The sequence below is a fragment of the Nyctereutes procyonoides genome, unplaced genomic scaffold, assembly GCF_905146905.1.
Source record: "Nyctereutes procyonoides isolate TBG_1078 unplaced genomic scaffold, NYPRO_anot_genome, whole genome shotgun sequence".
In the NCBI taxonomy this organism is placed as follows: Eukaryota; Metazoa; Chordata; class Mammalia; order Carnivora; family Canidae; genus Nyctereutes; species Nyctereutes procyonoides.
In genome coordinates, this window is record NW_026575046.1 from 64953403 (window position 1) to 64976772 (window position 23370).

Sequence of the window (23370 nt, forward strand, 5' to 3'; positions counted from 1 at the left end):
GAGCCACCCAGGCACTCTTTTTTTTTTTTAATTGTGAAAAACACCTAACTTAATTTATCATTCTAAACATTTTTAAGTATACATTACAATTCAGTAGTGATAAGTATATTCATTTTGTTGTACAATGAATCTCTATAGCTTTTCATCTGGAAATAACTTTTAAAAAAGATTTATTTATTTGAGAGAGAGAGAGAGAGAGACAAGTAGTCACCCTATTGAGTGTGTAGCCCGATGTGGGATTCCATCCAAGGACTCTGAGATCATGACCCTAGCTGAAACCAAGAGTTGAGTGCTTAAATCCTGGAAATAATTTTTTTAAATGTATTGCAGTTCTAATATATATGAGATTGATAACATTATAAATTTATTTCCTTTGATTTTTCTATTTCTGTATCATTAAAAAAGGAAGAAGAATAAGCCTCTGAATGAAAAAGACCTGACCAGTGGTAGTGTTAGACATCATCTTTTCCAGACATTTGGACATCTCTTTTTGAGCTTGACTAGGCTTGAGTGATCCTCCATGGATACAGTTAAAGATAGCAAAGTGATTAATGTCCCCTATATCAGGAACATGAACTTTGCTTCTGTGATCATAGTGGTCCGAAGTGTGGAAATAAAGATTATTTATTTATTTATTTTTCTAAAGATTTTATTTATTTATTCATGAGAGACACACAGAGAGAGAGGGAGATACACAGGCAGAGGGAGAAGCAGGCTCCCTGCAAGGAGCCCAATGTGGGACTCGATCCCAGATCCCGGGATCACACCCTGAGCCAGAGGCAGGCATCCCAGAAGTGATTGTTTAGATTGGTATGAATCAAGTAACAGTAGTCATTGTCCAGATTCTGCCTGTATTTCTGCTAATCATCTTAGTATTATTCCTCTAAGTACTGCTTTTATCCTAAGTGTATATGGTCCTATAAAATTGGAATGGCAGTCATGATCCATGTCCCTAGATACTTATTTCTCTATTCTTGGATTGGACACATGGAGAGATACAGAATTTCAGGTCTAAGAAGAGTGCTCATATTTTCAACAAAGTGAGAGGGGCGTTCCTTAACATAAAGCCAAATATGATAGGCCTACCGCTAACATTATACTGAATTGTGAAAAGCTGGAAACTTTTTTCCTAAGAAGAGGAATAAGGCAAGGATTCCCACTCTTGCCATTTTTTCCAACATACTATATTGAAAGTCCTAGCTCAAGCATTTAGGCAAGAAAAAAAAATGGAAGGCATCCAAATTGGGAAGGTGTCCCATGTGTCCCCAAATCACATATATTTTTAGTTTTAAATCCTTCTCTGATCTAGCCAGATCCTATTTTTTAAAAAAAATTTATTTACTGAAAGAGAGAGAACAGGGGGAGAGGCAGAAAGAGAAAATCTCAAGCAGACTCCTCACTGAGCATGGATTCTGATGTGAGGCTCAATCCCAGAACCCCAGGATCGTGATCTGAACTGAAATCAAGAGTCGGATGCTCAACCAGCTGAGCCATCCAGGCACCCCTAGCCAGATACTCTTTTAAAAAAGGAGTTTTAGGATTTATTTGTGGGATGCAAGGATGGTTTAATACTCACAAAACAATCAACATGTATGTCACATCAATAGGAGAAAGTATAAAAACCATATGTTCATTTCAATAGATGCAGAAAAACATTTGACAAAGTTCAACATCATTCATGATACAAATCCTCTGCAGATGGCTAACAGGTACATGAGAAAGATGGTCAATATTACTTATCATCAGGGAAATCAAAACTACAACGAGCTATCACTTTATACCTGTCAGAATGGCTAAAATAAAAAACAGAAGAAACAAGTGTTAGTGAGGATGTGGAGAAAAAGGAGCTCTTACACTGTTGGTGGGAATGCAAACTGGTACAGAGACAGTGGAAAATGTTATGGAGGTTCCTCAAAATGGTAAAAATATAACTACTCATTCTAGTAATCATGCTACTTGGTATTACCCCAAATATACAAAAGCACTAATTCAAAGGGATACATGCATCCCTATACTTGTAGGAGCATTATTTACAATAGCCAAGATATAGAAGCAGCCCAAGTATCCATCAATTGATGAGTGGATAAAGATGATGTGGTATGTATAACCATATGTATATGTATAATGGAATATTACTCAGCCATAAAAAGAATGAAGCCTTGCCATGTCATTGGCAATGACAGGGATGGAGCTAGTTAAGTTAGAGAAAGACACATACCATATGATTTCACTCATATATGGAATTTTAGAAACAAGTGAGCAACGGAAAAAGAGAAACCAGAAAACAGACTCTTAATTATAGAGAAAAAAACTGATGGTTACAAGAGGGGAGGTAGGTAAAGTTATGGGGGAAATAGAGGATAGAAATGAAAGAGTACATTTACTATGATAAAAATAAAATGACTAAAAAATATTTTTTAGACTTAGTGTGGATGTAGATCACCCGTTATGTTTTCAGATCAATTTTAGGGCCTTTTCCTAGTTTCTCTTCTTCGTTATTCCTGACATGTTTTCTCAGTCTACTTTTTTCACCACAAATCTTGAGGCAGAAAAGGAATGGGGGAGGCACATGAGATCACACACCAAGATTTAGTTCTTTTTTTCTTTAGTATTATTTTTTAGACTGTCTTCAACTTATGCAGAGGACATGGTTTTCATCAGCTGTTTTTTCCTTAGTGTTCTGTATTGTTTGTGGAGAAAATATTGTGAGACTGGGATGTAAGCACCTGCCATTGTCTTCAGCTGCCCCTGTTTCTTGTCTTTAAATCATTTATACATCATAGCAGAACTTAATCTATCACTTAATACTTTGGTTTGATGATAAAGATTAAGGTTTGTATTCTGTGGGAGTTTAGGTTTACAAAGTCTCAAATGAATAATCAAATATTAGTTAACAGGGTTTTATTGGATTAACCCTATAATAAGAATTGTTTAAACAGAAACTTTTTTTTTAAACAGAAACATTTTAAATGAAGTCTTATGTTGCATGCTAAGATATTGTGACTGCTGATATTACTATAAAGTATAGCAAAGTAAAAGTAAAAGTGTGAGGCTTAGAGCTTGAAATTGAAATGTGTTTTAGTTTTGGACAAATTAACATAAACCTAAGAGTTTGGGGGAGATGGAGAGTAAAAAATGGTTTTTCACAGTGTTTCTTCTAGACTATTCCTAATCTTCACTTTTACACACCCTACATTTACTTTATACAAGTTTTTTTTTTAAAGATTTTATTTATTCATTCACAACAGTCACACAGAGAGGCAGAGACAGGCAGAGACAAGCAGGCGTCCCTGCTTTATACAAGTTAATACTTTATTGACATTAATTTCTTTTGTAGCAATACTTAAACTTTCCTTATTGATAGCTGAAGTTTTTTCACCCTATATTTGTCTAATGGCTCTTAGGTACGCTAAAAGTAAATATTAACCATTTAGACTCTACAGCTGCCTAATTTCCAAGACTTGAATTGAAAATGAAGTTGGAGGGGATCCCTGGGTGGCACAGTTGTTTAGTGCCTGCCTTCAGCCCAGGGCATGATCCTGGGGTCCCGGGATCAAGTCCCACATTGGGCTTCCTGCCTGGAGCCTGCTTTTCCCTCTGCCTGTGTCTCTGCCTTTCTCTCTCTCTCATGAATGAATAAATAAAATCTTAAAAAAAAAAAGAAAAAAAATGAAGTTGGAAATTTTGTTTTATTGAAATTTTAAATATTGAAAGCTTAATCATCATATCAACGCATTAACACATCCTAGTGTTTTAGAAAATTTATATTGGTCATCGTTTCTGTAGTTTTTTATTTTTTTAAGTAGACTTTTTCTTTATTTATTTTTTTCTTTTCCTTTTTCACACTTTGTTTTTTTGGGCAGTTATTTGGGTAGGGACATTGTCACTCTTCACTTCTTTCTTCCTTCACCAGACATAATTTTCAGATACATAAGTGTGCATTCTCATACAAAAAGTGACCATTCAAGTGCTTGATGAAAGAGTATATCCTAGAGTATCAGAAGGTTGATAATATAGGATAGTGACCTGCTTTTCTATAGCATCATCATTTAGCAGGAGTATGTATAAAAAATTATTTGTCAATCCTAACATTTCTGTGAGATGATTCTTGTTCCTACAGTTAACATTTTTTACTGATAGAGACTTGTATAACTTAACTTTACATTCTCACCTAGGTCATTTAAAATAGCTTTCTTTGCTGTTGGAAAATACTTCTCAGAACAGAGTTAGCTGAGGTGTGAGCTTTCCTCATTGATTCTGTTGATAATGTCACTTTGAGGTATGAAAATGCATCTTTTCTAGACATGAACGTTAATCTCTACTGTATTTTGGCAGTCATCCTGGTGTCTTCAGTGCAGAACTTTAAATCTGGTTCATTTCATCTAAAACAAATGTACAGAGATGTTTTTAAAATTATCCAGTATAATTAAAGTCCAGTGTATTGTTGCATTTTTAACAGTGCCACCACAGTTGTGCAGTAAAGATTATATCCCATTCCTTAGATAATATGACAAAGGCTTCTAAGGTAATGTATTCAGCCAAACTCTTTTATAAAGAATGCTTCGTTTTTTCATACCTTAAGTAAATCTTCTTCCTTGGAACTTTTCTTGAGCCCTTTCCACTTAATGTAATTTTTCCTTTCTTTGAATCTCTATTAATATGGTCTCATAACCTTTACATTTTTTCCATCCCTTGCATAATGGATATTCGAATAGTTGTTTTATGTCTGCTAAGGTGTTTGTGGGCTGACTGTGTCTTGCTCATCTTTGTACCTCTTGCATTGCCCCCACAATACCTTGCCCAGTAAATGCATAGCTTATGAATAAAATAATGGCAGTTGGACATTTTGGATTATGTGAATTTGCCTCAGCTACTGAGGGTAATATAGGGTGTTATCTCATTAATAATCACTCAGGCTGGCTTTCTTCTTCCAAAAAGTACAAAATACTTTTATATCTTGTTTTTCTGAAATGAACTCTTAAAGCCCGAAAAGATTTAGAAATAAATATCACCTTTGCCCTGCATCTCCCAGAGTTCAGTCTCAGGAAAAAACTTTCACTGGTCCCACAGCAGGCTAGATCTGGAAAGAGAACCTAATTTCTCTGTATCTACTTGTGTAATTGAGCAGTAATATTTGTTACTACTGTTAGTAATAACTTTAAATTCATTAATTGGCACTCAGGATACTAAGAAGCCTGAAACATACTTCCTGCCTTTAGATTTGCAGTCTCCTGGGCAAGTTGACAGGTATACAATAAAATTTTCTTAAGTCAGGTACCATACAGTGGTAACCAGTGTTAATTCCACAGGAATTTAAAGGAAGAAATCAAGAGTGATAATGCTAATGATTTTACATAGCTTTTAGAGATGAGGTAAATTTTAAGAAGGGCTGGTCTGAAGAATAGAAATAGTTTTTTTTTAATTTTTATTTATTTATGATAGTCACACACACGCAGAGAGAGAGAGAGAGAGAGGCAGAGTCATAGGCAGAGGGAGAAGCAGGCTCCATGCACTGGGAGCCCGATGTGGGATTTGATCCCGGGTCTCCAGGATCGCGCCCTGGGCCAAAGGCAGGCGCCAAACCGCTGTGCCACCCAGGGATCCCTACAAATAGTTTTCATGTTAAGACATGTAGAAACAATGATAAAACCAAGCCAGAAACTTGACTCTCTTCATGTCTAGTGCAATAGCCTATTATATAGTCATTATATTTATAATTATTAGCTTATATTTCTATATAAATCAATAAACATTTAAATGTTTAATGGCCAAAGTATTATAAGCTTTGTGTATTGTATTAGGCACAGGAGTCAAGTTTCAGTTTCCGTGCAGATACAGAAGCCTAGTTTTGTGAGTTCTGTAGTATGTAAACTATGAATATGAAATCCATTATGAAAATATATGAACTAGGCAGCCCAGGTGGCTCAGCGGTTTAGCGCTGCCTTTGGCCCAGGGTGTGATCCTGGAGACCTGGGACCGAGTCCCGGTCAGACTCCCTGCATGGAGCCTGCATCTCCCTCTGCTTGTGTCTCTGCCTCTCTCTCTCTGTCTGTCATGAATAAATAAATAAATTAAATCTTAAAAAAAAAAAGAAAATCTATAAACTACAATAATTCTTGTAGTGTGCACAAGGAACAACTGGCTAATCTGAAACTGCTTAAGTCTGCTCTCAGAAGTCCATAAATCTTAAATCTAGCAGTAGCAAATGCTTATTTTTTCCGTTATTTATTTTCCTGTGCTTATGGCAACCATTGTTTTTCATAGTTTGCACATGTTTTGGGGATAACATACCTTTTGCAAAGAAGAAGCACTGCAAATATCAGTGAAATAAATACATTTGTTTATGTTTGCACTACTGCCTAGTGTGTATTTAATAAGTTGTTCTAGGTCATAGTTTTAGTAAAATCAAGAAAAAGTACATCCATCTGTGTTAGTCACTATACTACAGTAGAATTGGGCATACTGTAATTTTTAGTGTAGCTCCTGGTTTTGTTTTTTTACCAATTTTATTCATTCAGAATTTCATTTGTCATTTTTTTCTGTTTTCAAAAGGATAAATATGACAGCAGAATGATGTGTATTCTCATTTTCCAGTAGCATGTAAAGATGAAACACTTGTTGAATATTTTTGAGACCTTTGTTGCTGTTTAGATTAAATTATTCTTTGGGTGTCTGGGTGGCTCAGTTGTCTAAGCATCCAACTCTTGATCTCAGCTCAGATCTTGATGTCAGGATGGTGACTTCAAGCTTCACATTGGGCGTGGAGCCTACTTTAAAAAAAGATTATTCTTTTCAGTAATATAATGAATTGCATAATCCACTCAAGTATTTTGAAAGTATAACCAGCCATTAGAAAACAGACATTAGATAGAAAAAAATCTTCTCAGTCAGCTCTGATAGAGCTCAGTCAGATTGATTTGGAAAAGTATTGAAATGGTTTATATTGAGAAAGTTTTAGCTTTTTTTTGGGTGAGTGTTAATAAAAAAATCCTTGGATGGATTCGTGTTAATATTGCATCTGATCCTAAAAATATTTTGTATCTAAAATAAATCTAAATGAAAAAAGTCCCTTTTTTCACAAGGAAGGAAAGATGAAACCTCAGGACTGGGAATATGACTGGAACAAATGAATATAAATGCAGCTTAATAATCTAATAGCCCTCAGAACAACAAAGATGAACTCTTGAAAACTAAACAAAGATTATCACACTCATTTATTAAAGGGAATATACAGTTAAAGTAGATGTTGTTTTTTAATCCACCATGTAAATGGAAAAGATTGGTAACAGCAAATATGGGGAAAGGAATACCCTCATATACTGTTTGTGGTGTATAAATTGAAATGTCAGTTTTGAAGGGTAGTTTGACAGTATCTATTCAAAGTTCAAAATAATCACATTGCCTTTTTTTTTTTCCTTAAGAGAGAGAGAGAGCACAAGTGGAGTGGAGGAGAGGGAGTTGGAAAGAGAGAATCTTAAGTAGGCTCCACACCCAGCACAGAGCCAACTCAAGGCTTGATCTCACCACACTGAAATCATGACTTGAGCCAAAATCAAGAGCCAGAAGCTTAACCGACTGAGCCACTCAGGCACCTCACACATTACTTTTGATCTAGCAGTTTCATTTATAGATATATATCTCACAGATATACTTGAATAAAAATGAATAAAAATAAATGCACAGGAAAAAAGTCTCTGAAGCTATGTTTATAATGCCAAAGTCTAGAAACATCCCTAGTGAATTAAGAATTAATTGCTAAGCAGTTAAATTGTGTATTCACTGCCAAATAGTTAGATTGTGGAATAATCATAGAATGAAATACTCTGTTATAGTTAAAATCATTCCAACAAGAGATACTCTTTTCAAGTTGTGTTAAGTTTTAAAAATTTGCAAACATGTATGATATGATTCCATTATATAAAACAGAATAATGCAAAGCATTCCAAATGCTGAGAATTTGAATATACATATGTGTATGGAATATTATTTATAGGTAAACAAAAAGAATAATTTCACGAAAGATACATAAACTTTCTGACTTCTAGAGAGAGTGGTGGGATTTCAAAAATATTAAAAAGAAGAGTTTTTTTTTTTTAAGATTTTATTTATTTAGTCTTGAGAGACATAAAGGGAGAGGCACGCTCCTCACGGGGAGCCCGATGTGGGACTTGATCCCTGAACCGGGATCATGCCCTGAGCCAAAGGCAGATGCTCAACCGCTGAGCCACCCAGGTGTCCCAATAGTTTCTTTTTATACTTCTGTACAGTGACTGTTTTAAAAGATTTATTTACTTGAGAAAGTGAAGAGAGCATGAGCAGGGGAAGGGGCAGAGGAAGAAGAGTCCAAGCTAACTCTCTGTTGAATGGCGAGCCCAAGTCTGGACTCCATCCCAGGATCTTGAGATTTTGACCTGAGCCAAAATCAAAAGTCAAACACTTAATGGACTGAGCCACCCAGGTGCCCCTAAAATAACATTTTTAATAATAAAAATGTATTCCTATCTTACTTGTAAACAAAAATGCAAGTAGTCTTGATTGTTCTATTAAAAAATATGTAATCATGTTCAGCAAATCAATATTCCCTTAATTCTCCCATCTTAAGTCTCTTCTTTTATTGCCTTCCCCTAACTTCATTACACAGGGGAAAAGGAAGGTGAGTGTGGTTATCTAGGTTCGATGACTCTGTCATACAAAACTTTTGGGAAATTCTCACTGGCATCTGTTCCAGGGTGGAAATTTGAATGAAATGGGAACGCAGAGTGTCAAGATGTTCCTGTAGTGCAGGGTCTGGCCCTTGAACCTTGAATGTCCCCAAGTTGAATCTTCTGTCTTGGAATTGTTCAGATTCAGAGAAGTTTCTTTAGGCAAAGTAATATAATAGGAGATTAAACCAGATTGACGGTTTTTTAAACTTACATGAGAAATAAAGCGGGCATGAGAACTAGGATATTCTCATCTTCTGATCAGCATGTTCTCTCTTTGAAGGCAGTCGAAAGAGGAAGCTGAATTGGAATCTTAACATACTTAGTATGGAAATAGAATAAAGGAGAGTTAAATATATAATTTAGATACTTAATGGCTGAGGCTCTGATGGCCTTTAGTTCTAGGGTTAGTATTTGGCTGCCACTGGAGTGGATAGGGAGGATCCTTGTGAGCACCCCAGATAGTGCTGATTTTACAACGTCGTTCTCAGAGAGCAATCATATTTCAGTTTCACAGAGTGCACTCATCCATCACCTACATATATTACTTGTGCCAGACGTTGTATTAGATCGTGGAAACACAGATAGAAAGGATACTTGGTCCTTATTTTCTCAAGCTCTTAGTTCATGTAAACTAAACACTTTCGAATCTTGAAGATTTATTTAACTGAGTTCTAAATTTTGTTGGTGTCCAAATTTGGGTAGATCTCAGAAATTTATCTTGGTCTGAGAATTAGCAGATGTTGCTTTTAACAGTAGTGCTGCATAACCGTTGGTAATAGTACACCAGAGGTTTATTTAGGCTGGTGTCAGGATTGGAAGAGCCAAGCATTCCTTCTTTAGATGTGCAATTGTCAGAGATCAAAATAGAAGGCAATTAATCATATAGAAAAGCGCAAGCAGATATTTTAAGTCAGAGTCGAGATGAGGTGTGGAATTCTAATAGTTTGGTAAGTTGAATCACGATGTGGCAATAATCAGAGTATTAGCATATGAATTTGATTTAGGTAAAGTTTGTCTTATAGGGAACCTTACCATGATATGGATTCATTGCTAAGACATTATTGGGCCTTTGCCTATGACTAGGGTTGGCAAATGATAGTCCCTAGCTGAGGAGAATGAAGCATCAGTCTTCTGGACCTGACCTGCCTTTATTTTTCTTTAAATGTAAAGCATAAACATAATCTTCCTCAGAAGATCATTAAATTTTATTTGCATCATCTAATTTTTTTATAATTAAAAATGCATAATGTTTTACATTTTTTTAGTTGGCAGGTACACATTTTGCCTTTAAAAGTTTGTGAGAAATACTATATGTTTGTTTACATGGATAAATACATAAGCATAGTTTAAAAAATGAAGTAGTATAGGGGCACCTAAGTAGCTTAGTCGGTTGGGCATCTGATTCTTGATTTCGACTCAGATCATGATCTCAAGATCTGAGTTTGAGCCCCATGGTTGGACTCCACACTCAGCAGGGAGCCTGTATCAGATTTTGTCTCTCTCTCTCCCTCTTCCCCTCCCCTGCTTGCCTTCTCGCATTCTCTTTCTCTCAATAAATTAAAAAAGTTTTAAAATAAAGTGGTATATTATAAATGTCTCTTTGTCTCATATCACCCATCTTCCACCCCTGGTAGCACCACTACTATTACTTTATTTTTTGTCCTTCTGGAGTTACTTAATAGGAGCATACAAGTATGCATTCTTATTTCTCTTCATTTTACATAAAAGGGTAGCATATCATATATGCTATGCCACAACTTGCTTTTTTAACATGTCACGAAACTCTTCAAATCTGTACATGGGTTTTTCATTCCCTATTAATGCTACACGGTATTGCCTTGTGTGTATTTATCATGGTTTAGCCAGTTTTCTCCTAGCGAACACTGAGGTGGATTTTAGACTGTTGCTGTTATCACCATGATATGAATAACCATGTTTGTGTATGTATAATTTCAGAAGTATGCAAGTATATTATTAAGATATTTTATCAAAAGTGCAATTGTCTGGGTGACTGAATGCAGTTTTATATGGATGATTTTAATGGATATTGCCAAATTGTCTCTATAGATTGCACCTTTTTTTTCTCTTTTAGGAAGTAGATAGTACCAGCTTACACATTCCTTAGCAGTGCCATTTTTAAAAGTATTGCCAACAAGTGTATTTTCAAAGTTGGACTTTTTGCCAGCTTGACAAGTGAGAAGCAGTATCAGTATAGCTGTAATATGCATTCTATTATTAATATTAATGAGATGAGGTATCTTCATAGTTCTCAGAGCCATTTTTACTTCTTCTTACAACTGTTTTTTAATTTCTTTAGCCCGACCTTTCTGTTGGTTTGTGAAATATCTTAATATTTTATGATTAGCATATTTTTATATTGTATTGTGTTATACTGTTTATTTTTCTGTAGCTGGGCATTTGATCTCATTTTGGAGTGTAACTATTACATTTATTTTGCTGAGAAGAGTTATGAAAAAGTTTTCTTCCCCCTTTAGGTTATTTATTTGGGAATCAAGAATTCTAGGATCTACTGTAGATTTTTGTACTAATTAGCTGTGAGTAAACCACATAACTTTTCTGGATCTCAGTTCTTTATCTGTAAAATAAAGATGTTGAATTAAATGATTTCTTGGTCCTGTGACTCTTTGAAGGTTATCAAAAGCAATGTATTAAGCTTAATAGTCTTAAAAAAGTAGATATAGAAACACAGCAATGTTATGTTGTTAGAGGTTTTAAAAATACTGTTCTTTTTCTTGTTGGATAATGCTTTCCTTTGGTAACAAAGTTATCTTTCACTTGGCTCCCTTGATATTTCTTAGTTGGAAATACCTCTTCATCTTTTTTCAGGTCACATGAAAGCTACTTTTTAGAGGCATGCTTTGGGCAGGGGTTGGGGGTTGAAAGGGAGTGGAGTACTGTTAAGGAAGAAAAATGCACTCCTCTTTAAATTTAATCCTTCTCATAAACATGCTTCATTACTACATAACTGCTGCCAGTTGGCCTATTCAGTTTTCCAGACTCAATTGGAAAGCTAATCTCCTTAGATCTGTTTACATGGTCTCTCATCAAAAATGAATACATTGGACTAGTTACACCCTTTCTTCACTACAAAGTTAGGAATTAAAATTATAATAGAGTCTTTTTCTCATTCTTTTTCTTTGTTTGCTTGGCATCTGTGAAAATTGCACAAGAGAAGATGAATAGATATATATTTTTTAAGATTTAAAATTTTTTAAGTAATCTCTACCCCAAATATGGGGCTAAAACTCATAACCTTGAGATCAAGTTGAAAGCTCCACCCATTGAGCCAGCCATGTGCCCTTAAATATATCTTTTGATGTGTACTCTAGGGAATGAGATCAAAACCAGTGGTGGAAAAAAACCAGTGGTAACATTTGAATTGCAACATTAAAATGTAAGTAAACTGTTAGTAGAACTTAAAACTATCAAAATTTATTTATTTATTTATTATTTATTTATTTTTAAATATTTCATTTATCTTTAAAAGATAGAGGCAGAGACACAGGCAGAGGGAGACACAGGCTCCATGCAGGGAGCCTGATGTGGGTCTCGATCCCTGGTCTCCAGGATTGCGCCCTGGGCTGAAGGTGGTGCTAAACCGCTGAGCCACCTGGGCTGCCTAAAACTATTAAAATTTAAAATCTTCAAGCACCAGAGCATAGGGACATGTATTCTCAAAACTAATACATCTTGCTTTTTCTGATATGATCTTACTGCCGCCCCCCCCCATGAAATAGATTAAATTTTTGCCATACCGCTTTTCACCAAGATTAGAGAGCATTAAAAGATAAAAGGAACCCTAAAGCTCATTTAGGCAATTCTCTCATTTTATAAAATTCTTCCTTTAAGAAAGGGAAATAAGTTTCCTTTGTCCACAGCTCTTTGTAGTAGAGGTGAGGCTAGGTCTTGGGTCATTGGATTCCTATTCCATTTAACTTCTATGATCTGCTAGTTGGTATTATTGTTTCAATCTCCTTCTCCTTTCTGTCTTCCATCTCCTTCCATCTCCTTCACACTTACATATCAGTGTGTGTTGGATACTAATATCTGATGGTTTTTGTCTCTCTTTGGACCTTTAAATTTAATTTTTGGTTCTGCATTTATCATCTAGGCACTTATCACCCAATACTTAGATTATTAATTGCCTTCTGGCTGTACTAAGAGCTTCTACTAGCTCTTTCTGCCTTTGTCCTTTGCAATTTATTCTGACTTCTTTTTTAACATTTATTTTTTTATTTATTTATGATAGACATAGAGAGAGAGAGAGAGAGAGAGAGAGAGAGAGGCAGAGATATAAACAGAGGGATAAGCAGGCTCCATGCCAGGAGCCCGACGCGGGACTCGATCCGGGACTCCAGGATCACGCCCTGGGCCAAAGGCAGGCACCAAACCGCTGAGCCACCCAGGGATCCCCCTATTCTATTCACTTCTGATAGATAGCTATTCTTTGAGAAAATACCTTCATCACATTCTTTTCCAATGTAAGGTATGTTGTAGTTTCCTGTTGTATATGTGATCAGATTTCTCAGTCCAGAATTCAGATGACCTTCTCAAGTGATTATGGCTTACCTGTTTGATCATATGTCTATTTATATATTTTTTAACTGAAAAATGGGATTATGTTGGTGAACATATGTCTATTTATGAGATGTCTATTATGTGGACATGTGTCTATTTATGGAGAATATCTAATCTATCTTCCAGTCTTACACACTCCTTGCTTGTTCTAACTTTTGAGCTGGTTATGTTATTTGCCTTTCACATTAAAAACTTCTGAATGCTCTTTTCTTTTGTCAGGGATGAGTAAGTTTTCTCCAGATATATATGTTTTAGTCGTGCTCATTTTTATTATAAGGAGATTTATTCGATCTGAAGAGAAAGTAGAGTATTCACTTCTATTTTAGATAAAAGCAATGCTACGTATCCAAGTATGCTGTGGGTGTGGAAAATGTTAATTTAAAAGTGAATCGGTTGTTGACAGGCAGGAAGAAAATACAGTGAACAATCTCATTGGTGCTGGATTTTGCTAGGATATGTGCAATAAAATGAGATGATTTCTGGGTTGGGGAAGGTTAAAAAATTGTGTTGCTGCCCCTTGGGTCATAGGAAATAGGAAAGAAAAAAAAATCTTTTCCCACTTTCTCCATAAGGGCAGAATTTAGGTCCAATTTTGAAACTGGGTCTAGATTGAATGAAAACGACTAAGGGATAGGTTTACTTAAGAGATTGTAGATATAGGCCCCAGAGGAGGGTTAGTTACTGGCTCTGTGATGTTAAGAGATAGCTAAGTAGTCTAACTTGATTTGAACCCAAATGGTAAAAGACATACTTTTCTTAGTATTTTGAGGCTTAGAAGTATACTTAAATGTTAGGAGCCAGTACTTGTATGATTTGTACTTTACATAGTTAAATATTTTAGATACCTATAATGTAACAGGCTCCGCACTAGACTGTATGGTTATGAAGAGGAAAAAATAATTTTGGCCTTAAAGAAGGCTGAGAGCCAAATGGGGAAGGCCAACTTACATATGAGCGAATGTATTAATTGCCATAGGAAGATATGTATAAAGTGCAAGATAATTTAAATTAAGAAGCAGTGAACTGTGCTTTGGGACAAAGGGGAGGAGAATGAATATGTGGTTTGAATGAATTGCCACTATAAAAAGTCATACAACCAGGAAGAAATGCCCCTTTCTCTTTCAGCCTCCCTGGTGGAATAAAAGAATGAAGACTGTACTCTGGCCTCAAGATATTGTCTAGAGGGAAAAAATAATTTTCTATTAATTCTCTGTATAGAGGTACCAGAAATGATCCTGTCTTTGGGGCATCCACGAGATAGCTATCATTTTTTTTTAAAAAAAGATTTTACTTATTTGTTTATGAGAGACAGAGACACACACAGAGAGAGAGAGAGAGAGAGAGAGAGAGAGAGAGGGAGGCAGAGACACAGGCAGAGGGAGAAGCAGGCTCCATGCAGGGAGCCCAACGTGGGACTTGATCCCAGGTCTCCAGGATCATACCCTGGGCCGAAGGCAGTGCTAAACCGCTGAGCCACCCGGGCTGCCCGCAACTGATCAAAATTTTATATCATTCTGAGGCCCAGAAGTAAACAAAAGCCTTTGCTGACTAACCTAGTCTTACCCTGATATTTAAAATTTTTCTTAATTCTCTAATATCTATACCCTAACATTTTGATACTTCTTCAAGATACCAGTTTAGAAACGTATCATTAAAAAAATGTTTCATGTGGAAAAAAAATGTTTCATGTGTATCTTGCCTAATTAGAATGTAGAGTTCTTTTTGGCCTGTTAGGTCTTATCTGACAGTATGAACTTCAAACGTTTTTGTTGAATGAGAACTTCCTAGTAATTCTCTTGTATGCTCAATTAGCCTTTGCTGTGGCAGTAAAAACTCCCAATTTTAGTGACTTTTAATCATAAACGTTTATTTCTCATTAGCATTCTATAGGTTGGCTGAGCTCTGCTCACCCAGCTGGTCTTCACATTGCCTGGCTCCAGGCTGAGATGCGTTCATTATGGAACCCAGGTTGAAGGATCATGTCTGTCAGGGGCATGGTCTTCTCTTCGTAGAGTGCAGGAGCACGAGAATGCTAATAGCAATACTTCTTAAAAGTGCTTTGTGGAACTGGCCCACATTCTATTGGTCAAAGCAAGGTCTATGGCAAGATATGCACCCAAAATGAAGAGTGTGGAAAATAGTATTTGCCTGGGATGGGGGATGGGTAAGTGACTGGGTTTTGAACAATAATATGACCTAATACAGATGTTTCTGAGTTAAACAGTGAGAGGAACAGGTGAAATTATAAGTATGAAACGGAAGAATTTGGTGAGTAGGAGACCTTCCAAGGACCTGGAATGAAAAAGATTTAATTAAAACGCCCTGAGCAGAACCCCCAGGCCCCTCAGTTTCCCGCATCTTTAAAATGGTTGTGCTGCTTACAAATCTGTTGCTTTGCAATGCTAAATCCATCTTTCATTGTCCTTTTTGTGATACTAGAAATTTCTCTCTTGCCACCTTTTGTTAAGGTTTGTCAGTTGAAGGTCTAGAGGGAGACTAGAGAAGGGAGGAGTTTTTCTTCCTGATTCTTGTATGCTCTTCCTGCTTGCTCCTGTAGCACAGAGTAGCCAGCAGCATGTGGAATGACCTGGTGCTCTCAACCCCTTAGGGAGTTTTAGTAGCAATACTCCCAAATGCATTTTCCTAGTGAGTTCCATACTTGAACATCTCCCCATGGGTACTTTTCTGAGTTCTACTGACATATTGAGTTCCTACTAGATGACTTTATAGTGACTTCTGTTGGCCTGGCACTTTAGTATATTTCTCAGACATCTGTGGTTGCATCCTCACCACAGGCCTATATCTCAGCCATGTTGAGAGGGGCCTCTTTACAGATTTATCCCTCCCCTGTTGTTCTGCATCACCCCTCGAAGTAGTAGCTGCTCACTTTATCTGTTCTTTTTAACCCTTAGTATTTTACCTGTGTTATAGTTAATAATGCTTTATGTTAAACTTTCCCCGTTCAAATTACTATGTTTTTTTTTGTCTTCTAATTGTACTTTGATATATCAGGTTACAAGTAGTATTTTTCTCATACAACTATTCTGTGGGTTAAATGGGATATTATATGGTATTGGTATCGAAAAGTGTTTAATCTGCCATTGAGTTAGTCTGTAAGGTTTGTTGGCAACTTTAATATGTCATCTTCATCATCGTCATCATCACTGTCACTACCCTACCACTAGTTAGGAATAACATTTCTACTTTTTATCCACAGAATGTTTCGTCTTAACTCCCTTTCTGCATTGGCAGAACTGGCTGTGGGCTCTCGATATTACCACGGAGGATCACAGCCCACCCAGATCAGGCGACGACTAATGATGGTGGCTTTCCTAGGAGCATCTGCAGTAACTGCAAGTACTGGTCTCCTTTGGAAGAGGTGAGCATTTTTGGAGGATCCTCTTCCTGCATGTGCTTTCATTTATCCAGTTATCTTTGTTCTCTCAAAGGATTACATTGACTTCTGGCTTAACTATGTACCAAAATTTCTTGCCCAAATCATTTAGCATTGAAAATATTTGTCTGTGAAATAAGATGCTTCAAAGAATTCAGCTATCGTGTCCAAGCAACAATAGGAAATATTCTGCCTCAAGGTCTGCCTATTTCTTCTGCTAAACATTTAAAATAATTAACCAATTTAATAATTTCAATAATTTTTAGATAAATAATTAATATATAATAATAAATACATTTAATAATTCACCAGGTTAGCATGCATAATTCACTGTTTTGTTTTTTTTTTTAATTTTTTTTATTTATTTATGATAGAGAGAGAGAGAGAGGCAGAGACACAGGCAGAGGGAGAAGCAGGCTCCATGCACCGGGAGCCCGACGTGGGATTCAATCCCGGGTCTCCAGGATCGCGCCCTGGGCCAAAGGCAGGCGCTAAACTGCTGTGCCACCCAGGGATCCCAATTCACTGTTTTTTAGTATATTTACAAAGCTGCGCAGCCATCACCATTCTCTGATTCCAAAAATTCTCATCACTCCATAAAGAAACTCCATGCCATTTAGCAGTTACTTCCCACTTTCTCCATTCCTCTCAACCCTAGGCAACCACTGATCTACTTTCTGTCAATAGACAGTAAAATGGGGTAATGGTAACACCTGTCTCAAAGGGTTGTTATGAATATTAAATGAGTTATTATTTAGGTTATTAAAATAACATTTTATTTTATTTTTAAAGTAGGCTCTACACCCAGTGTAGGGCTCCATCTCCATGATCCTGAGATCAAGAGTTTCACACTCTATCTGCTGAGCCAGCCAGGTGCCCCAAGTTATTATTTGTTAAATGCTTAGAAAATTGCCTGGCACATGACTTTGTAGATAAAAAACATTTATGTAGAAAGTACTTGGCACATAGTAAACTGTCAATAAATGTTATCTATTATTATTGGATGTAATATGAAGATGAGAAATAGTGAAGAAAGGAGATATAGAGTATTAGCAGAAAAGACTGAGTTTCCAAAAAAAAGTTGGAGTCGTAATATAAAAGACCCTATATATATCATGCCAGGAAATTGTGATTTTAATCTGTAGGCAATTATGAGTTATGAGGTTTCGAAACAAGAGACTGATCACAGACAAGTTTAAAGAAAGATTAGTACAGTGACAACAGTGAAATAAACTGGAGTGAGAAGAAGCTACTGACAGACACTAATACTAGTTTGAGATGATGATGAGGGTACTGGAACCTTAGAAAGGAGTGCATGCGTTTTTAGAAAAATTTCCAGGTAAGATGGACAGGAAGAGAGACAGAGGGAGAGAAAGATCTAGACTGAGGGACACAGACAGAAGGAGGAAGAGAGGGAGGCCAAAGAAGGAAATGAGAAATAGGAAATGCACTTTTTGTCCTTTCACTGTAATAAATAGTAAACGCCTAGTAATTTCTTTAGGCAGATGTTTTCCTGCAACGGAATTAAGAGGACCCCATGCATGCGGATTTAGAATTGCCGTCTTTGATATTGGACTAAGCCAAAGACAACAGACTATACCTGAGTTGAGAAGTTGTTCAATAGATTGAATATTTAAGAAATTACTACTCTTTTTCTTTCTCTGAGTCACTTTGTTTATACTATTCAGATTAAATGCGGATGTTTAGGTTATTTTATTTTTATTAATTTATATTGTTTTGCATAACATCACTCCCAGAAAAAGAAGAAGATGATTATTTGGAGGGTATGTAGAGCAAACATTCCTTTTTTTATTTTTTAAAGATTTTATTTATTTGTTTGACAGAGAGATAGACCCAGAGAGCACAAGCGCGGGGGTGGGGGGGAGTAACAGAGGGAGAAGAAGAGCACAAGCAGGGAACCTGTGGGATCCCAGGACGCTGAGATCATGACCTGAGCCAGAGGCAGACACTTAACCCCTGAGCCACTCAGGTGCCTGAAAACATTCCTTTTTTTAATCATCTTTTAAAAAATTGTTAACTAAGCAGAAATAAAATGTTTTCCTAAGAAGTGGGATTTAAAGTTCTTCTTGAAAGAGGGCATGATATAGTTTTAAACTTGAAAAAAATTAAAGTTTACAAACATTTTAAAACTTTAAAATTCTTAAATTTAAACTACAAAGAATGATATGATCTTAAAAAAAAGTCTAAAACAGAAGTAAAGAAACAATCTTTTTTTTTTTTCCATTCCCAATCCCTTTTCCTGAACAAAAAATAATAACACAATAATACAGGTTTGAATCATACAGGTAAGTAACAAAGAATACAATTTGGAATGTTTGCCTTCAAACTAAAGTGAGTATATTCTGGGTTATATAATTAGATATGTGTAAAGATCAGGGGATCCCTGGGTGGCTCAGCGGTTTAGCGCCTGCCTTTGGCCCAGGGCACGATCCTGGAGTCCCAGGATCGAGTCCCGTGTCGGGCTCCCTGCATGGAGCCTGCTTCTCCCTTTGCCTGTGTCTCTGCCTTTCTCTCTCCCTATGTCTATCATTAATAAATAAATAAAATATTAAAAAAAAGATATGTGTAAAGACCAGATATATACTACCCAAATCCACTAATATAAATTAACTTAAGTATGATCCTTTGAAACCATATTACAGTACTGTTAGAGAAGGAACATTTGTCATTTTCCTTTTTTTTTTTACTTCCTCAGCTTCAAAAAAAATACTGAAATCTAGTGGTAAGGATTCAAGGTTTGCAATCTGAGTGTGTGGGTTTAAACTGGCTATATAATGTATCTAATGTCACATTCTTCTTCAGCCTAAAGTACTTCCTTTACTAGGAGTTCTTATGTGCTGGAGATAGATTCTATCAGCTTTTGTCTGGAAATACTTTTATTTTGCCTTTACTTTTGAAGGATATTTTCACTGGGTATAGAATTCTTGGTTGACTTTTTTCTTTCTAGCAAGCTGTCATTCTGTTGTCTTTAGCTTTGATTTTGTTTTGTTTTTGTCTTGCTTTTCGGTATGGTATCTTCATTGTATTCTTTTTTTGTGTATTTGTGTATGTGGTAAAGTATATGTAGCATCAAATTTACTATTTTAACTATTTTTAAGTTCATTAACATTAACTACATTCACAGTATTGTGTGACCATCACCACCATCCATCTCTAGAATTTTTTCATCATTTCTTTTTTGTTTGTTTGTTTGTTTTTTTCATCATTTCAAACTAAAACTCTGGACCCATTAAACAGTAATTCCCCAGTCACCTTTCCCCCCATCTTTGGGTATTCTGGTTTCTCACTTTATGAATTTGACTATTCTAGTACTTCTAAAAATAGGATTATACAATATTTGTCTTCTTGTGTTTGCCTATTTAATTTAGCACAGTAATTTCAAGGTTCATCCATGTTGTATCATGTGTCAGAATTTCCTTCCTTTTAAAGGCTGAATAATTTTTCATTGTGTGTATATATACCATTTTGTTTATCCATTTATCTACCAATGAATAATTGGGTTATTTCCACTTTTTGACTATTGTGAATAATACTGCTATGAACATTATTGCACAAATATCTCTTGCAGTCCCTGCTTTCACTTCTTGTGGGTATATAACTAGAAGTAACATTGCTGGATCATGTCTTCAGATATTTTTTGAAAAGTCAATAGTAATTCTTATCTTTGTTCTTATGTATGAACTATATCTTTATCCTTGGCTTAGTTTTATGACCTTTTTTTTTTTTTTTTAAGACGGGTGGGGGGAGAGGCAGAGGAAGAAGGAGAGAGAATCTTGAGCAGGCTCCACACCCAGCATGGAGCCTAATGTAGGGCTCAATCCCATGACTCTGAGATCACCACCTGAGCCAAAACCAAGAGTTTGACAGAACTGACTGAACTACCCAGGTGCCCTTGTTTTATGATTTTTTTTATCACTTGTTTTCAACGATTTGATTATAATGTGTTTTAGTGCTATTTACTTTGTGTTTATTCTATTTAAAGTTTATTGATTTCCTTAGACTATGAAATTAAAATTTTTATAAAATTTGAAAAATTTTGCCCATTACTTCTTCATTAAAATTTTCTATCCCCATTTCTGCCCCATTCCCTCACATACACATGCTTTCTGGGACTTCATTCACATGTGTACTAGACCATGTGATATTATCCTACATATCATCAGGATTTTGCTTATATTTTATATAACCTTCTTTCTCTCTGGGCTTCAGTTTTGGAAGGTTTTTTTTTATTCTTGTCTCTTCAGGGTCACTGATCTCTTTTTCTGGAGGATCTTATCTGCTGTGTCTCTCTAGTGATTGTTTAAGAAGATTTTGAAATTGTATTTTCAATCTCTAGAAGGATCATTTAGAAGGGTGCCTGGCTGGCTCAGTCAGTAGAGCAAATATCTCTTGATCTCAGTGTTGTGAGTTCAAGCCTCACATTGGATGTAGAAATTACTTAAAAGTAAAATTAAAAGAAAATAGAAGTACCATTTAGAAAATATTGTTAGTTGGAGGATCTGGAAAGATGGCAGCATAGGAAAATCCTGAACTGTCCTCCTCCATCATACCTACCAAATCTATGGCTGTATATGGATAACTTCCCTCTGCAAAAGATCTGAAAACTATAGGTACTTCTTTTCACAATAGAGAATATAAGGACCACACCAAGCTGGGAAGGAGAGGCAGAAACACAGTCCTACCAAAAAAAAAAAAAAAAAAAAAAAACTTACCCCAAGAGTGGCAACATTCACTAGGCAATGCTTCTCCTGGAGGAATGAGGGATTGGTGCCCCACATTGGGTCCTCTGATACCTGGGATCTGCACTGGAGAGATAAGCCTGAGGATCTTTGACTTGCAAAATCAATAGGTTTGATATCCACGAATCCAAAAATTCAATAGGAAACTGAGATTCCCTTCCTAGAGGGCTCATGTGCCCAGTTCTGACCATCTCCATCGCTCACACTATTTGCCCTGCCACGGCATTTCCCTGTGGACTGACCTGTCATGTTCTCCTCCAAAGCAACTCCTACCCAGCCTCGCCTGATGAGCAGTCTCATTCAGGACCAGTGCCCCTCCAAAGCAACTCCTTGGGAGAGTTGAGTTGGGGGCAGCCCTGCCCCATGAGCACACCCTAGCAGTGCAGCTAAGCCTCACAGCCAGCTACACCAGGTGCTGACTCCACTCACTAAACACTCACAGCAGCTGCAGACTGGCCTCTAAGCCTGGCAGGCTGGGATCAGCCTCATCCACCAATGCACCCATAGCAGTTGCAACCCAGTCACAATAAGAGGGTGCATGCAGCCTACATTGTTGAGAGAGCTCCTAGAATGTATTGCAACTTAAACAACAAGCAACTTAAAATAGACTGCAATATACATAGGTGTTGTATATGAACCTCATAGTTACATTACTATAAACCTATAATGGTTACACAAAAGACCATGAATACATAGCCAAAGCCATCCTGAGAAAGAAGAGCAAAGCTAGAGGCATCCCACTTCCTGATTTCAAACTATAGGCCAAATCTATATTTATGAAAACAGTATGATACTGGCTTAAAAACACACGTAGATCAATAGAACAGACTAGAGATCCCAGAAATAAACTACATATGTGTTCACTTAATATTGACAGGGAGCCAAAAATAGTAAGATGGTAAGATAACAGTCATTTCAGTAAATATTATTGGGAAAGCTGGATAACAAGTGCAGAAGAATAAAATTGGATCCCTGTCTTACCCTATTCACAAAAAATAATTCAAATGGATTAAATGCTTTAACATAAGACCCCAAAGTACACACTTGGGGGAGGGGGAAGTAAAGGAAACTTAGTGGAAAAGCTTCTTGACATTGGTCTTGGAACTATTTTTTGGATAACAAAAGGACAAGCCACAAAAGCAAAATCAGCAAGTGGGACTACATTAAGTTAAAAAGCTTGTGCACAGGGCAGCCCTGGTGGCCCAGCAGTTTAGCACCGCCTTCAGTCCAGGCTGTGATCCTGGAGACCCGGGATTGAGTCCCATGTCGGCCTCCCTGCATGGAGCCTGCTTCTCCCTCTGCCTGTGTCTCTACCTCTCTGTGTCTCTCATGAATAAATAAATAAAATGTTAAAAAAAAAAAAAAAAAGCTTGTGCACAGCAAAGGAAATAAAACAAAAAGGCAACCTATGGATGGGAAAAAATATTTGCAGAGCATATGTCAGTTAAGAGATTAATATTCAAAATATATAAAGCATACAGCTCAAAAGTGCAAAAACAGATGATCTAATTAAAAAATGAACAGAGGACCTGAATAGATGTTTTTCTAAAGTAGACATCCAGATAGCCAAACAGGCACATGAAAAGGTGCTCAACATCACTAATCATCAGGGAAATGCAAATCAAAACCGTAAAAAGATATCACTTCATACCTATGAGAATGGTTAGTCTCAAAATAAGGCATAACAATTTTGGTATAGATGTCTAGAAATAGGAATCCTTGTGCGCTATCAGGAATGTAAACTGACTTAACCACTTTGGAAAACAACATGGAGGTTTTTCAGGAACCTGAAAATAGAAAATATTCTAAAAATATAATACCATATAATCCACCATTCCCAAGGAAATGAGAACAGGATCTTGAAGTGATATCTGGACTCCCATGTTTAATTCAGCATTATTCACAAAAGTGA

General features: G+C 36.4%; 1 protein-coding gene across 2 annotated transcripts in view; it reads left to right on the plus strand.

Annotated features, from left to right (window-relative positions):
- Window positions 1-23370, plus strand: part of MICU1 (mitochondrial calcium uptake 1) — a 247358-nt gene that overhangs the window by 40071 nt on the left and 183917 nt on the right. For both annotated transcript variants that reach the window (XM_055325234.1, XM_055325233.1), the window contains one exon: window positions 16522-16683. In XM_055325234.1, coding sequence (XP_055181209.1) covers window positions 16523-16683 — 161 coding nt within the window. In that variant the 5' untranslated portion in view covers window position 16522. The remainder of the gene's footprint in view (window positions 1-16521; window positions 16684-23370) is intronic.